The 17,369-nt window shown below is 44.8% G+C and overlaps 1 protein-coding gene and 1 pseudogene across 1 annotated transcript; one reads left to right on the top strand and one right to left on the bottom strand.

Annotated features, from left to right (window-relative positions):
- The window catches only part of LOC121549452, a 62,332-nt pseudogene extending 54,466 nt beyond the window's left edge, over positions 1–7,866 (top strand).
- Positions 7,867–8,606: 740 nt separating this feature from the next.
- Positions 8,607–9,336, bottom strand: LOC121566725 (apoptosis-enhancing nuclease-like). Its single transcript, XM_041876657.2, has one exon. The coding sequence runs from the start codon at positions 9,276–9,278 to the stop codon at positions 8,649–8,651; it is 630 nt and encodes a 209-aa protein (XP_041732591.2). The 5' UTR covers positions 9,279–9,336; the 3' UTR covers positions 8,607–8,648.
- Between the last annotated feature and the right edge of the window lie 8,033 nt (positions 9,337–17,369).

Raw genomic sequence — 17,369 nt, 5'->3', positions numbered from 1 at the left:
CCACATGTAGCCTACACCTGTAGGGATATTAGTTCTGGGATTATGTCCACATGTAGCCTACACCTGTAAGGATATTCGTTCTGGGATTATGTCAACATGTAGCCTACACCTGTAGGGATATTAGTTCTGGGATTATGTCCTCATGTAGCCTACACCTGTAGGGATATTAGTTCTGGGATTATGTCCACATGTAGCCTGTAACCTGTAAGGATATTAGTTCTGGGATTATGTCCACATGTAGCCTACACCTGTAGGGATATTAGTTCTGGGATTATGTCCACATGTAGCCTACACCTGTAGGGATATTAGTTCTGGGATTATGTCCACATGTAGCCTACACCTGTAGGGATATTAGTTCTGGGATTATGTCCTCATGTAGCCTACACCTGTAGGGATATTAGTTCTGGGATTATGTCCACATGTAGCCTACACCTGTAGGGATATTGGTTCTGGGGATTATGTCCACATGTAGCCTATTCACCTGTAGGGGATATTAGTTCTGGGATTATGTCCACATGTGCAGCCTCACCGGTAGGGATATTGGGTTCTGGGATTATGTCCTCATGTAGCCTACACCTGTAGGGATATTAGTTCTGGGATTATGTCCACATGTAGCCTACACCTGTAAGGATATTAGTTCTGGGATTATGTCCTCATGTAGCCTACACCTGTAAGGATATTAGTTCTCGGATTATGTCCTCATGTAGCCTACACCTGTAGGGATATTAGTTCTGGGATTTGTCCCCCAGGACAGATCTAACAGCAGACGTGAGGAGAGACAAGACCAGTTATAGAATATTGTGCAAGGTGTTGTAGAACGAGTGTCTTATGAAACACATTCCAGTCACTAGCTCTTACTATCTAGCCATAACTGATTAATATAGACATAGAAATATAATCTAGATAGGATCAGGGCTGTGGCGGTTAACTAAATTTCGTTAGCCGGTGATTGTCAAGCAAATAACTGTCGGTTTCACGGTATTTGACGTTAATGAACATAGAAACATTTTAGCATCTCCTGGCTTCCACGCACAGTCTACAAGCCACTGATGCAGACCTTTGGAACATCTACATTTTAAAAAGTCTAATAAATCCATGTAATATAGCCTACACCTTCACAATAAATCCATTGTTTATTTTAGACAGGTCTAAAGAAGCATGATATGAAGTTAATGTAGTCCATTTCAGAAGAACAGAATAGCATACTCTTGAGTTGTCCTGATGTTAGTTCCTTATCTGGCTATGCGGTTAACAAAGAAATAGGTCCTCCTATATGCTTAATTTAGAGTTATTAATGTAACTTTAGTTGTTCTACAAACGTTGGGCTATATGTTTTGATTTTTAATACATTGTAAGACTGCATGATGCGACTTATGATCATTTGAAAAAAGTCACTTGAAAGGAATGAGCGCTGCTTTGTTTTTTTCCACAGGCTGAACACACTTTATCAGTCTCTCATTCACAACTTGACAAGCATAATGATGATGCCTCGAATTTCACGGTGGCGTCCCCTTTGTGTGGCCGTAATGCACCATAAAAGAATCCATGCCTTTTGCGGCCAGTGGCTGTTGTGCCCTTGGCCCGGAGTGCTGCGTTATCATAGGACGGCCAAGCTACGCTAGCTAGCTGCTGTCCGCTTGGATAAACACAAGGTCAGCGCAGGCTTTAGCCTACACCAGGGTTATTCAATTCCGGTCCTGGAGGGCCGAAACACTTCTGTTTTTTATTTCTACCTGGTAGTTAATTGCACTCACCTGGTGTCCCAGGTCTGAATTAGCCCCTGATTAGAAGGAGAGGATGAAAAACAGAGGTGTTTCGGCCCTCCAGGACCGGAATTGAAGAACCCTGGCCTACACATAGAACTGACCATGTTGAGATGGGCGAGTCAGTCAGGAGGGGAGAAGTCCTCAACTTCAAAACTTTGTTCTCTCCATAGCAAAGCTAGTTTAGCTTACCTGGCCGTATTACCTGGCCGTATTACCTGGCCGTATTACCTGGCCGTATTACCTGGCCGTATTACCTGGCCGTATTACCTGGCCGTATTACCTGGCCGTATTACCTGGCCGTATTACCTGGCCGTATTACCTGGCCGTATTACCTGGCCGTACTCACTACTGAATGGCAAAGACACACCCAAGAAACCCCCCACATCAAACCACACCCACAAGACAACTCTTGTTTGCCTTCAGTCATGGCCGCTAGCATTTTCTTAATGAGCATGGATGGAAAAACAAATCAGGAAGTGCAGTCGCTCTTTAAGGCCTAATGACGCCTTCATTAAACCCTTCATAAGGCCTACGTAGTTCATTTTGTAATTTCATCAAATCAATGAAGATATCTGAGCTGGAAGTAAGATCTGCTTATGTTAAGTCCTCTGTCATCACATTTCTCTTGCTCTCTTTTGTTGTTTCAGAAAGAGTTTGAGCGACTGGACCTGTCTGTGGTCCAGATCTTTGTGATGATGGTCGGAGAACTGAATTACCAAAGCAACTTTCTGGACAAATACCTGGACAACAAACTTCCATTTCCCTTCCTCACTTTCCATATGTTTGTGATGCTTGTTATCCTCATGCCCATCCTGCTGATGAACATGATGGTAAGCCTCTCCATGACCTAAAGCGTGTCCAGCTCATTCACTGGAGGGACCAATGTCTCAGGGTTTTCACTCCTCCCGTGTACATGATTGGAACTCCCCTCACCTGGTTATTTAGGTCTTAATTAGACACAAATTGAAAAGAAATAACAAAAAACCAGCACACACACGGCCCCCTCCATGGAATGACCTTGACACCCCTGGTTCATCTCAACAGTCCAAAATGGCTTCCCTCTCCTTGTCTCCTTTCCTGTTGACGAATGGAAGGAAGGATGAGGCGAGAAAGCCACTTCAGATTATTGAAATGCAGCCTCACATTTCACAGGAAAGATGGTTCTTATTTGGTTGTGTTGTAGGCAGGTCTATTGGGATGTCTTATCCTGGAGGCAAAACTGAGCTATTTCCACTAGATGGGTCAGCTGCAAAGTCATAATTGGATATATTGTAAAAAATTCATGAAAACAAAAACTAGCTTTTTGGTCTTCATTTAAGGTTAGGGTTAGGCATTAGGGTTAGCAGTGTGGTTAGGGTTAGGGTTAGGTTTGTATGACTTTGTGGCTGTGCCAGCTAATGACCACTCTGCAGAGCTGCCTCCATAAACAAGATTCATGACTAAAAACGCTAACCTACGTGTTGTAGATCGGTTTTGCGGTCGGAGACATCGCTGAGGTACAGAGAACCGCAGCTCTGAAGAGAATAGCCATGCAGGTATGTAGCTGACCCTCAGTCCTTTTTATTAAGATAAAATTACAGACAGAATACATAACATCTAATGGATTCTTGTTCAGTGTGTTGCATCTTTCCTCAAAGTCCTCATTTTATCAAATCCCTTTAGATGTTATTCACTGAAGTGCATTGTAGTATTGTAAAGTTGTTCTGATGGGGTCAATATCACTTCATCATACTGTAGCTAATTATAGACTTCAAAATATTCCTTAACCGTTCTTCTATATAACAAAATGCCATTCTTGCTGATTTTGTTGACTGAAGGCGTTGATGTATTTATGTCAGATTGAGCTCCACACCAATCTGGAGGAAAATATGCCGTACTGGTTGTTGAAGAGAGTGGACCAGTCATTCATCACCATCTACCCCAATCACAAGTGCTCCAAGGTGGGTATGGCTCCTGGTTAGGGTTGCAAAACGCTGGTAACTTACCCAAAATTCCCAGCTTTTCCAGAAAACCCGGTTAAAACATTCGAGGAATCAGGAGGGAACAAGCAGGATTCTTCAACCAGGATTTTGGTCAAGTTACCGTCATTCTGCAACCCTATTAACTGGTGCTTACCAGTGATGTGGTGGAAAGAAAAAGGTTGGTAGGAATAAACGCTGATCACCGTTTGAGGTGAATAAAGCAATGCTCCCTGTCTTTTCAATGCATTTTTACGCTCGCACAAAATACGAAAAAATTGTGTAAACAGCGTTCACCATCCCAGTGTGGAAACTAAAACAGTGTTCACCCTCTACCAACATAAGTGAATGGTGTGTAGATTGATGTCACCCTCCAATATCCCACTGTAGGTGAATGGTGTGTAGATTGATGTCGATTGGTGTCTATGTCAATATAGAGATAGAGGTTGATATAGATTATATATATATTTATTATACACACACACACACACATATATATATATATATATATATATATATATATATATATATATATATATATACAGTATACTGTATATAGTGTATATATAAGACTTACTGAGCTCAATCTCTATGCTAAATAATAACAGACTGTGTAGAAGGCAGGGTTTGGAGTGATCAATGGTTCCTTGTTCTTTTTTTCAAAAGGCCTCAATACTTAATTATTTCTGGAGTCAAGGAGAAGCAAACAAAGTGCGTACTCGTCTAATGACCAGCTCATCAAATTCAACCCCTGTCGAAGCTCAACTACGCAAACACAAGTACAGGTGAGTCGCACACACACGCGATCAGAGATCTGGATTGTTTTGTATGGTGCGTCAGCAGCCTCTAGTGGTCTAACGTCAACACCAGTGGCTCTCTTCGAGGTAGACCATAGCCACAGCACAGGTTGATTTGACCAAATGTTGCTTTTTATGTTTTACCTGTTTTTAAAAGCAACTCAGTTTGTAAGAAAGGGCATGTATGCTGTTAACACTAAGAGTATTGTAACTAAGCAGAGCAACAAGGAAAGCCTCCCTACTGTAACTAAGCAGAGCAACAAGGAAAGCCTCCTTACTGTAACTAAGCAGAGCAACAAGGAAAGCCTCCCTACTGTAACTAAGCAGAGCAACAAGGAAAGCCTCCCTACTGTAACTAAGCAGAGCAACAAGGAAAGCCTCCCTACTGTAACTAAGCAGAGCAACAAGGAAAGCCTCCCTACTGTAACTAAGCAGAGCAACAAGGAAAGCCTCCTTACTGTAACTAAGCAGAGCAACAAGGAAAGCCTCCCTACTGTAACTAAGCAGAGCAACAAGGAAAGCCTCCTTACTGTAACTAAGCAGAGCAATAAGGAAAGCCTCCCTACTGTAACTAAGCAGAGCAATAAGGAAAGCCTCCCTACTGTAACTAAGCAGAGCAACAAGGAAAGCCTCCTTACTGTAACTAAGCAGAGCAACAAGGAAAGCTTCCTTACTGTAACTAAGCAGAGCAACAAGGAAAGCTTCCTTACTGTAACTAAGCAGAGCAACAAGGAAAGCCTCCCTACTGTAACTAAGCAGAGCAACAAGGAAAGCCTCCTTACTGTAACTAAGCAGAGCAACAAGGAAAGCCTCCCTACTGTAACTAAGCAGAGCAACAAGGAAAGCTTCCCTACTGTAACTAAGCAGAGCAACAAGGAAAGCCTCCCTACTGTAACTAAGCAGAGCAACAAGGAAAGCCTCCCTACTGTAACTAAGCAGAGCAACAAGGAAAGCCTCCCCTACTGTAACTAAGCAGAGCAACAAGGAAAGCCTCCCTACTGTAACTAAGCAGAGCAACAAGGAAAGCCTCCCTACTGTAACTAAGCAGAGCAACAAGGAAAGCCTCCCTACTGTAACTAAGCAGAGCAACAAGGAAAGCCTCCCTACTGTAACTAAACAGAGCAACAAGGAAAGCCTCCCTACTGTAACTAAGCAGAGCAACAAGGAAAGCCTCCTTACTGTAACTAAGCAGAGCAATAAGGAAAGCCTCCCTACTGTAACTAAGCAGAGCAATAAGGAAAGCCTCCCTACTGTAACTAAGCAGAGCAACAAGGAAAGCTTCCTTACTGTAACTAAGCAGAGCAACAAGGAAAGCTTCCTTACTGTAACTAAGCAGAGCAACAAGGAAAGCCTCCCTACTGTAACTAAGCAGAGCGACAAGGAAAGCCTCCTTACTGTAACTAAGCAGAGCAACAAGGAAAGCTTCCTTACTGTAACTAAGCAGAGCAACAAGGAAAGCTTCCTTACTGTAACTAAGCAGAGCAACAAGGAAAGCCTCCCTACTGTAACTAAGCAGAGCAACAAGGAAAGCTTCCCTACTGTCACCCTCCAATATCCCACTGTAGGTGAATGGTGTGTAGATTGATGTCGATTGGTGTCTATGTCAATATAGAGATAGAGGTTGATATAGATTATATATATATTTATTATACACACACACACACACACACACATATATATATATATATATATATATATATATATATATATATATATATATATATATATATATATATATATATATATACAGTATACTGTATATAGTGTATATATAAGACTTACTGAGCTCAATCTCTATGCTAAATAATAACAGACTGTGTAGAAGGCAGGGTTTGGAGTGATCAATGGTTCCTTGTTCTTTTTTTCAAAAGGCCTCAATACTTAATTATTTCTGGAGTCAAGGAGAAGCAAACAAAGTGCGTACTTTCGTCTAATGACCAGCTCATCAAATTCAACCCCTGTCGAAGCTCAACTACGCAAACACAAGTACAGGTGAGTCGCACACACACGCGATCAGAGATCTGGATTGTTTTGTATGGTGCGTCAGCAGCCTCTAGTGGTCTAACGTCAACACCAGTGGCTCTCTTCGAGGTAGACCATAGCCACAGCACAGGTTGATTTGACCAAATGTTGCTTTTTATGTTTTACCTGTTTTTAAAAGCAACTCAGTTTGTAAGAAAGGGCATGTATGCTGTTAACACTAAGAGTATTGTAACTAAGCAGAGCAACAAGGAAAGCCTCCCTACTGTAACTAAGCAGAGCAACAAGGAAAGCCTCCCTACTGTAACTAAGCAGAGCAACAAGGAAAGCTTCCTTACTGTAACTAAGCAGAGCAACAAGGAAAGCTTCCTTACTGTAACTAAGCAGAGCGACAAGGAAAGCCTCCCTACTGTAACTAAGCAGAGCGACAAGGAAAGCCTCCTTACTGTAACTAAGCAGAGCAACAAGGAAAGCCTCCCTACTGTAACTAAGCAGAGCAACAAGGAAAGCCTCCCTACTGTAACTAAGCAGAGCAACAAGGAAAGCTTCCCTACTGTAACTAAGCAGAGCAACAAGGAAAGCCTCCTTACTGTAACTAAGCAGAGCAATAAGGAAAGCCTCCCTACTGTAACTAAGCAGAGCAATAAGGAAAGCCTCCTTACTGTAACTAAGCAGAGCAATAAGGAAAGCCTCCCTACTGTAACTAAGCAGAGCAATAAGGAAAGCCTCCTTACTGTAACTAAGCAGAGCAACAAGGAAAGCCTCCCTACTGTAACTAAGCAGAGCAATAAGGAAAGCCTCCCTACTGTAACTAAGCAGAGCAACAAGGAAAGCTTCCCTACTGTAAGTAAGCAGAAACCTTGAGAAACCAGTCAGACTGCTAAAACCACACGTTTCTATATGTTCCAAACTGAAGGAGATACCCAATGTGCACGTTTCTATGTTCAAAACCATATGTATATTTCCATATAATCCTATACAGACTAAAGGAGATATCCAGTGTGCTGGAGAAGCAGCACGACCTGATAAAGCTGATGATCCAGAAGATGGAGATCACCTCGGAGGCAGACGAACATGACGGGCCCACAGAGGTCAAAGGTAACAGGCAGAGGTCAAACTGGGGCCAAGCAAAGGGCTCCAACTGGATCCCGCTGATGAAGGTCCTTGAGCGCAAGAAAGTTTGAGTCCTTCACCTTACTGGTGACTAGGGTTGCAAAATTCCATTCGTCGGTTTTTCAGAAATCCTGGGTGGAAGATCCCCGGGATCAGAAGGGAATAAACAGGAAAATCAGAATCCTCCAACCAGGATTTGTGAAAACCAGGGGAATTTTGGGAAAGCCCAGAATTGCGCATCCTTATTGATGACCATCAACTATATTACATTTACATTTTAGTCATTTAGCAGACGCTCTTATCCAGAGCTGACTTTTACAGGAGCAATTAGGGTTAAGTGCTGCTCAAGGGCACATCGACAGATTTTTCACCTAGTCGGGCTTGGGGATTAGAACCACTGACCTTTCGGTTACTGGCACAACGCCTTAACCACTAAGCCACCTGCCGCACTTATCTGGAGATACTGGTGTAATTTCATGCAAGCAAGTTTTAACAAATCGTGAGTTAAAGGGATACTTCTGGATTTTATCTACTTCCCAGAGTCCGATGAACTCGTAGATAAAAATTGTATGTCTCTGTCCAGTATGAAGGAAGTTATAGGTAGTTTTGCAAACCAATGTTAACTCAGTGTTAAGCATGGCTTTGAAGTCTATGGGTATGTGCTAGTAAGCTAGCAGATACCCATAGACTTCAGCCATTGCTCCAACTATCCAAGTAGTAAGTTAACCATGTCAAACTTGACATGCTCTACATACACACAAAGACATACGGCTGCAATACCTTAAAATAAATCCTCGTCATTGCATTTACCCCCTTCCTTTCACAGTTCACTCCCTTTCCTGATGCCATTCTTGACATTGAGCGACTTGACGTGCTTGCCATGACCTTATCCCTGTGGAAACTGTGGCTCCCAGCATGTATGTGTGCAATATTAGCTGATCAGATGAATTTAGTATCACCCTTGCCAACTTGGGACCATTTACGAAAACCCCTGGCCTACTTCTACCCCATCAACCCTCCTACACAGGCTTCTCTCAATGGCTGTCATTGGTCAAGTCCTCTGGCCAGTACTGGTCCTGCATGTAGTGGTTTGAGGTGGCGGGGTCTGGGAGAGTGCCTGTGTCTCGGTCCCTCATTCTCTCTTGCATATCCTGTTCCCACTCCCCCTCCACGAGTTTATACAGGTCCAAGGAAGCGAGAGCGTCCTCCACTGAACTGTGGCCCCTCCTTCCAACCTGTATTTTCCTGTTTAGGAGGCTGTTGGCCAGGATCTTGAGTGAGACACAGCGCTTTGTGGGGAAGCCAGCCAGTCGCCTGAGCAGACGCATACCACTTGTGTCCCTGATCATGTGACATGGGTGGGTGAAGTCCAAGGCCTGGAAGTCATTGTACAGAGCGTGACCGATCACCACTTTCCCATCCAGTATTCGTAGTATCTCTGTCCTAGCCTTGGGAAAGGGCAGAGCGTTCTGTAAATGGTGCCTCTGGATGCCACTCCAACGGGTCCTGTAGTCAGTCACAGCCTGGCACGGACGGATGTACTTATCGTACAGGACGTTGCCATGGTAATCCACCAGGCTGCAGCGTGCCAATTCACTAGTGCGCCCGCCCGGCCCTGTACCAACCATCTCGCAGTCCATGGCCACCACGGTGGTTGGGCTCATTGTGTGGCAGGGAGAACTACGTCCACTAGTTGGAGGGCTGGCCTCAGACACAACCACTGTCCACCTCCCATCGTTCACTCAGAGTGGCCCCAACCAGCTTTGTGCCTTTTGAAGTCTGCTGGTTGGCTATGCTGTTGTCCCCAGAAGCAGCTATTGGCAAACTCTCTACTGTAGGGGGCAATGGCAGTCCAAATTTAGCAACATGAGTCCATGAGTCTGTGGGTTTTAGAGTGCTATCAACTTCAGACACGTGTCATTCTCAGGTAATTTTATATTTTTTTACTCTTTGGATAGTGTCCTGCGTTTCATTGTTTTCTCTATATGAAAAACTATATGACAACTCAGATATTAACGCTAGTCAACATAAGCCATATTATTAAAGAATATTTAAAATACAGAAAATTGTCATCTTTATATATACAATACTTGAACTGATATTGTTTTTAAAATGTACTGTAGAAAACTTTGATTAGCATGAATGACTTATCAGTAGGGATACTAGTGCTGATGCACTTTTGATTATTAATTATGGATCTCTCTCTCTCTCTCTCTCTCTGCAAACGCTATACTTGTATTTTTAAATGCGTTGATAGATTTCTGTATGCATGTAATAATAATTGCATGTGATTGAAATAATTTGAATATTCTCTGTATCTTTTATCTTATAGTCTGAAACGTATTGGAACTGAACGGTTGCATTTTGGATGGAACCAATAAAACACAAATCAAACCATGCTTATATATGTGTGAGGAAATCACACGACAGAACCATTATCCACAAACTAGTCAGCAGCATAAACACATTTCTTATAGACCTACTAGTGTTGCAGAAATCTGATAACTTTTCCAAAATTCCCAGATTTGACAGAAATCCTGGTTGTAAGATTCCTGGAATCAGCATGGAATAAGCAAGAACTCTGGGAATCCTCCAACCATGATTTCTGGAAAACCTGGGAATTTTGGGAATTTTTGCAATCCTATAACACCCCAGAAACTTCCTCCAAAAGGGACAGGCCTTGGTTTTGTGTGTATAATGAGATTAGGGGGAAGCGCATGAGGAAGATATGGATATAGGTCAGCAGTCCTGTGTGACCGATGGGTCTTCTCCGGGCAGATTGAAAGAGGAAAGCCTTAAACCGATCCACACTAACCACAGCAGCCTTAAACAGATCCACACTAACCACAGCAGCCTTAAACCGATCCACACTAACCACAGCAGCCTTAAACCGATCCACACTAACCACAGCAGCCTTAAACCGATCCACACTAACCACAGCAGCCTTAAACCGATCCACACTAACCACAGCAGCCTTAAACCGATCCACACTAACCACAGCAGGAACACATTTACAATAACTCCTGAGAAGAGTATCTCTCTCTCCATCTGTGTGTGTGTGTGTGTAAAGAAACACTGCTCTGCTGAGGGAACCTCTCAACACTTTCTTTTGAAGCGAGGGATGTGAAAAAGAAAAGAGAGAAAAATAGAAAAACCTTGTACAAACAAGATCAGATTAGCCTTTACCCAGCCCTACTCAAAACCCAACATGCTAACAGACTAGCCTTTACCCAGCCCTACTCTAAACCCAACGTGCTAACAGACTAGCCTTTACCCAGCCCTACTCTAAACCCAACGTGCTAACAGACTAGCCTTTACCCAGCCCTACTCTAAACCCAACGTGCTAACAGACTAGCCTTTACCCAGCCCTACTCTAAACCCAACGTGCTAACAGACTAGCCTTTACCCAGCCCTACTCTAAACCCAACGTGCTAACAGATTAGCCTTTACCCAGCCCTACTCTAAACCCAACGTGCTAACAGATTAGCCTTTACCCAGCCCTATTCTAAACCCAACGTGCTAACAGATTAGCCTTTACCCAGCCCTACTCTAAACCCAACGTGCTAACAGACTAGCCTTTACCCAGCCCTACTCTAAACCCAACGTGCTAACAGACTAGCCTTTACCCAGCCCTATTCTAAACCCAACGTACTAACAGACTAGCCTTTACCTAGCCCTACTCTAAACCCACCATGCTAACATACAAGCCTTTACCCAGCCCTACTCTTAACCCAACATCCTAACAGGCTGGCCTTTCTTTACACCAGCCCACACCCCCTGGCTCTCATCCAGCTCCAGTCTTAACCCAACATGCTAACAGGATAGCCTTTCGCTACACCAGCCCACACCCCCTGGCTCTCACCCAGCTCCAGTCTTAACCCAACATGCTAAAAGGCTAGCCTTTCGCTACACCAGCCCACACCCCCTGGCTCTCACCCAGCCCGGCTCTGAAGTGTGTGAGAATAGTAGCACTCAACAACTGTGTCAAGGCTCTGGAATTAGACCGGATTCTCACACGCACACACCCCCAAAACCAAAAGTGGTTCACACACAAAGTAGGCAAATACATGAAGACGTGTCTTTGGCAATTGTAATGAGTTTTCATCAGGAAAATAGTTCATTCAGATGTTTGGCTTACATCCTTCTACAGTGTGAAATGCTTAACATCTGTGTGTAGGGTTTCTCTTTGTCAGACCCCCTCGAACCAACCTGACCCTTAAACACAGAGTGAGTCCTCAAACCGGGATTGCTGTGAACCCTGGGAATGTTGGTAAAGGTACAATGTAACATATTAAGTGGTTTGTTAAAAAATAGATTGGTCAAAGCACAATACATCTTAAAGTTGACAACTAAACCATTTAAATCTACATCAAAAATAGCTTGGTCAAAGCGTAATAGCTACATCTTAAAGTTGACTACCAAACCATTTTAAATCTGGTCTCTAACACAGGATGACTCTGTTAAAATGAGTTGCAGATATCCTCCTCACTGATTCCATGGCTGGGACCTAAATGACACCCTATTCCCCATAGAGCTATTCCCCATAGAGCTATTCCCCATAGAGCGAGCTATTCCCCATAGAGCGAGCTATTCCCCATAGAGCTATTCCCCATAGAGCGAGCTATTCCCCATAGAGCTATTCCCCATAGAGCTATTCCCCATAGAGCGAGCTATTCCCCATAGAGCTATTCCCCATAGAGCTATTCCCCATAGAGCTATTCCCCATAGAGTGAGCTATTCCCCATAGAGCTATTCCCCATAGAGCGAGCTATTCCCAATAGAGCTATTCCCCATAGAGCTATTCCCCATAGAGCTATTCCCCATAGAGCTATTCCCCATAGAGTGAGCTATTCCCCATAGAGTGAGCTATTCCCCATAGAGCTATTCCCCATAGAGCTATTCCCCATAGAGCTATTCCCCATAGAGCGAGCTATTCCCCATAGAGCTATTCCCCATAGAGCTATTCCCCATAGAGCGAGCTATTCCCCATAGAGCTATTCCCCATAGAGCTATTCCCCATAGAGCTATTCCCCATAGAGTGAGCTATTCCCCATAGAGCTATTCCCCATAGAGCTATTCCCCATAGAGCTATTCCCCATAGCGCGAGCTATTCCCAATAGAGCTATTCCCCATAGAGCTATTCCCCATAGAGCTATTCCCCATAGAGCTATTCCCCATAGAGTGAGCTATTCCCCATAGAGCTATTCCCCATAGAGCTATTCCCCATAGAGCTATTCCCCATAGAGCGAGCTATTCCCCATAGAGCTATTCCCCATAGAGCTATTCCCCATAGAGCTATTCCCCATAGAGCGAGCTATTCCCCATTGAGCTATTCCCCATAGAGCGAGCTATTCCCCATAGAGAGAGCTATTCCCCATTGAGCTATTCCCCATTGAGCTATTCCCCATAGAGCTATTCCCCATAGAGCTATTCCCCATAGAGTGAGCTATTCCCCATAGAGCGAGCTATTCCCCATAGAGTGAGCTATTCCCCATAGAGCTATTCCCCATTGAGCTATTCCCCATAGAGCGAGCTATTCCCCATAGAGAGAGCTATTCCCCATTGAGCTATTCCCCATAGAGCGAGCTATTCCCCATAGAGCGAGCTATTCCCCATAGAGCGAGCTATTCCCCATAGAGCTATTCCCCATAGAGCCATTCCCGATAGAGATTTTCCCCATAGAGATATTCTCCATAGAGCTATTCCCCATTGAGCTATTCCCCATAGAGCTATTCCCCATAGAGTGAGCTATTCCCCATAGAGCTATTCCCCATAGAGCTATTCCCCATAGAGCTATTCCCCATAGAGCGAGCTATTCCCCATAGAGCTATTCCCCATAGAGCTATTCCCCATAGAGCTATTCCCCATAGAGCTATTCCCCATAGAGCTATTCCCCATAGAGCTATTCCCCATAGAGTGAGCTATTCCCCATAGAGCTATTCCCCATAGAGCTATTCCCCATAGAGCGAGCTATTCCCCAATAGAGCTATTCCCCATAGAGCTATTCCCCATAGAGCTATTCCCCATAGAGCTATTCCCCATAGAGCTATTCCCCATAGAGCTATTCCCCATAGAGCGAGCTATTCCCCATAGAGCTATTCCCCATAGAGCTATTCCCCATAGAGCTATTCCCCATAGAGCGAGCTATTCCCCCATTGAGCTATTCCCCATAGAGCTATTCCCCATTGAGCTATTCCCATAGAGCGAGCTATTCCCCCATAGAGAGAGCTATTCCCCATTGAGCTATTCCCATTGAGCTATTCCCCATAGAGCTATTCCCCATAGAGTGAGCTATTCCCCATAGAGTGAGCTATTCCCCATAGAGCGAGCTATTCCCCATAGAGCGAGCTATTCCCCATAGAGCGAGCTATTCCCCATAGAGAGAGCTATTCCCCATTGAGCTATTCCCCATTGAGCTATTCCCCATAGAGCTATTCCCCATAGAGTGAGCTATTCCCCATAGAGCGAGCTATTCCCCATAGAGCGAGCTATTCCCCATAGAGCGAGCTATTCCCCATAGAGCTATTCCCCATAGAGCCATTCCCGATAGAGATTTTCCCCATAGAGATATTCTCCATAGAGCTATTCCCCATTGAGCTATTCCCCATAGAGCGAGCTATTCCCCATAGAGCGAGCTATTCCCCATTGAGCTATTCCCCATAGAGCTATTCCCCATAGAGCTATTCCCATTGAGCTATTCCCCATAGAGCTATTCCCCATAGAGCTATTCCCCATAGAGCTATTCCCCATAGCGAGCTATTCCCCATAGAGCTATTCCCCATAGAGCTATTCCCCATAGAGCTATTCCCCATAGAGCGAGCTATTCCCCATTGAGCTATTCCCCATAGAGCTATTCCCCATAGAGCTATTCCCCATAGAGCGAGCTATTCCCCATAGAGAGAGCTATTCCCCATAGAGCTATTCCCCATAGAGCTATTCCCCATTGAGCTATTCCCCATAGAGCGAGCTATTCCCCATAGAGAGAGCTATTCCCCATAGAGCGAGCTATTCCCCATAGAGCTATTCCCCATTGAGCTATTCCCCATAGAGCGAGCTATTCCCCATAGAGAGAGCTATTCCCCATTGAGCTATTCCCCATTGAGCTATTCCCCATAGAGCTATTCCCCATAGAGCTATTCCCCATAGAGTGAGCTATTCCCCATAGAGAGAGCTATTCCCCATAGAGCTATTCCCCATAGAGCTATTCCCCATAGAGCGAGCTATTCCCCATAGAGCTATTCCCCATTGAGCTATTCCCCATAGAGCGAGCTATTCCCCATAGAGCGAGCTATTCCCCATAGAGCGAGCTATTCCCCATAGAGCGAGCTATTCCCATAGAGCGAGCTATTCCCCATAGAGCGAGCTATTCCCCATAGAGCGAGCTATTCCCCATAGAGCTATTCCCCATAGAGCCATTCCCGATAGAGATTTTCCCATAGAGAAATTCTCCATAGAGCTATTCCCCATTGAGCTATTCCCCATAGACGAGCTATTCCCCATAGAGCTATTCCCCATAGAGCTATTCCCCATAGAGTATTCCCCATAGAGCTATTCCCCATAGAGCGAGCTATTCCCCATAGAGCTATTCCCCATAGAGCTATTCCCCATAGAGCTATTCCCCATAGAGCTATTCCCCATAGAAGCGAGCTATTCCCATTGAGCTATTCCCCATAGAGCTATTCCCCATAGAGCTATTCCCCATTGAGCTATTCCCCATAGAGCTATTCCCCATAGAGCTATTCCCCATAGAGCTATTCCCATAGAGCGAGCTATTCCCCATATAGCTATTCCCCATAGAGCTATTCCCCATAGAGCTATTCCCATAGAGCTATTCCCCATAGAGCTGAGCTATTCCCCATTGAGCTATTCCCCATAGAGCTATTCCCCATAGAGCTATTCCCCATAGAGCGATTCCCCATAGAGCAAGCTATTCCCCATAGAGCGAGCTATTCCCCATAGAGCTATTCCCCATAGAGCTATTCCCCATAGAGCGAGCTATTCCCCATTGAGCTATTCCCCATAGAGCTATTCCCCATAGAGCTATTCCCCATAGAGCTATTCCCCATTGAGCTATTCCCCATTGAGCTATTCCCCATAGAGCGAGCTATTCCCCATAGAGTGAGCTATTCCCATAGAGAGAGCTATTCCCCATAGAGAGAGCTATTCCCATTGAGCTATTCCCCATAGAGCTATTCCCCATAGAGCTATTCCCCATAGAGCGAGCTATTCCCCATAGAGCGAGCTATTCCCCATAGAGCGAGCTATTCCCCATAGAGCGAGCTATTCCCCATAGAGAGAGCTATTCCCCATAGAGCGAGCTATTCCCCATAGAGCGAGCTATTCCCCATAGAGCGAGCTATTCCCCATAGAGCGAGCAATTCCCCATAGAGCTATTCCCCATAGAGCCATTCCCGATAGAGATTTTCCCCATAGAGAAATTCTCCATAGAGCTATTCCCCATTGAGCTATTCCCCAATGAGCGAGCTATTCCCCATAGAGCGAGATATTCCCCATAGAGCGAGCTATTCCCCATAGAGCGAGATATTCCCCATAGAGAGAGCTATTCCCATAGAGCTATTCCCCATAGAGCGAGCTATTCCCCATTGAGCTATTCCCCATAGAGCTATTCCCCATAGAGCTATTCCCATAGAGCTATTCCCCATAGAGCGAGCTATTCCCATAGAGCGAGCTATTCCCCCATAGAGCTATTCCCCATAGAGCTATTCCCCATTGAGCTATTCCCATAGAGCGAGCTATTCCCCATAGAGCGAGCTATTCCCCATAGAGCGAGCTATTCCCCATAGAGCCGAGCTATTCCCATAGAGCGAGCTATTCCCCATAGAGCTATTCCCCCATAGAGCCATTCCCGATAGAGATTTTCCCCATAGAGATATTCTCCATAGAGCTATTCCCCATTGAGCTATTCCCCATAGAGCGAGCTATTCCCATAGAGAGAGCTATTCGGCCCCATAGAGCTATTCCCCATAGAGCTATTCCCCATAGAGCTATTCCCCATAGAGCGAGCTATTCCCCATTGAGCTATTCCCCATAGAGCTATTCCCCATAGAGCTATTCCCCATTGAGCTATTCCCCATAGAGCTATTCCCCATAGAGCTATTCCCCATAGAGCTATTCCCCATAGAGCTATTCCCCATAGAGCGAGCTATTCCCCATAGAGCTATTCCCCATAGAGCTATTCCCCATAGAGCTATTCCCCATAGAGCGAGCTATTCCCCATTGAGCTATTCCCCATAGAGCTATTCCACATAGAGCTATTCCCCATAGAGCGAGCTATTCCCCATAGAGAGAGCTATTCCCCATAGAGCTATTCCCCATAGAGCTATTCCCCATTGAGCTATTCCCCATAGAGCGAGCTATTCCCCATAGAGCGAGCTATTCCCCATAGAGCTATTCCCCATTGAGCTATTCCCCATAGAGCGAGCTATTCCCCATAGAGAGAGCTATTCCCCATTGAGCTATTCCCCATTGAGCTATTCCCCATAGAGCTATTCCCCATAGAGCTATTCCCCATAGAGTGAGCTATTCCCCATAGAGAGAGCTATTCCCCATAGAGCTATTCCCCATAGAGCTATTCCCCATAGAGCTATTCCCCATAGAGCGAGCTATTCCCCATTGAGCTATTCCCCATAGAGCTATTCCCCATAGAGCTATTCCCCATTGAGCTATTCCCCATAGAGCTATTCCCCATAGAGCTATTCCCCATAGAGCTATTCCCCATAGAGCGAGCTATTCCC

This window comes from Coregonus clupeaformis, unplaced genomic scaffold, assembly GCF_020615455.1.
Source record: "Coregonus clupeaformis isolate EN_2021a unplaced genomic scaffold, ASM2061545v1 scaf0924, whole genome shotgun sequence".
Taxonomy (NCBI): domain Eukaryota; kingdom Metazoa; phylum Chordata; class Actinopteri; order Salmoniformes; family Salmonidae; genus Coregonus; species Coregonus clupeaformis.
Note: the sequence above shows the minus strand (reverse complement) of the source record. Positions and strands in the feature narration are given on the sequence as shown.

Excerpts from the sequence above, each read along its gene's own strand:
- LOC121566725 (XM_041876657.2), bottom strand. The coding sequence starts at position 9,278 with ATGAGCCCAACCACCGTGGTGGCCATGGACTGCGAGATGGTTGGTACA.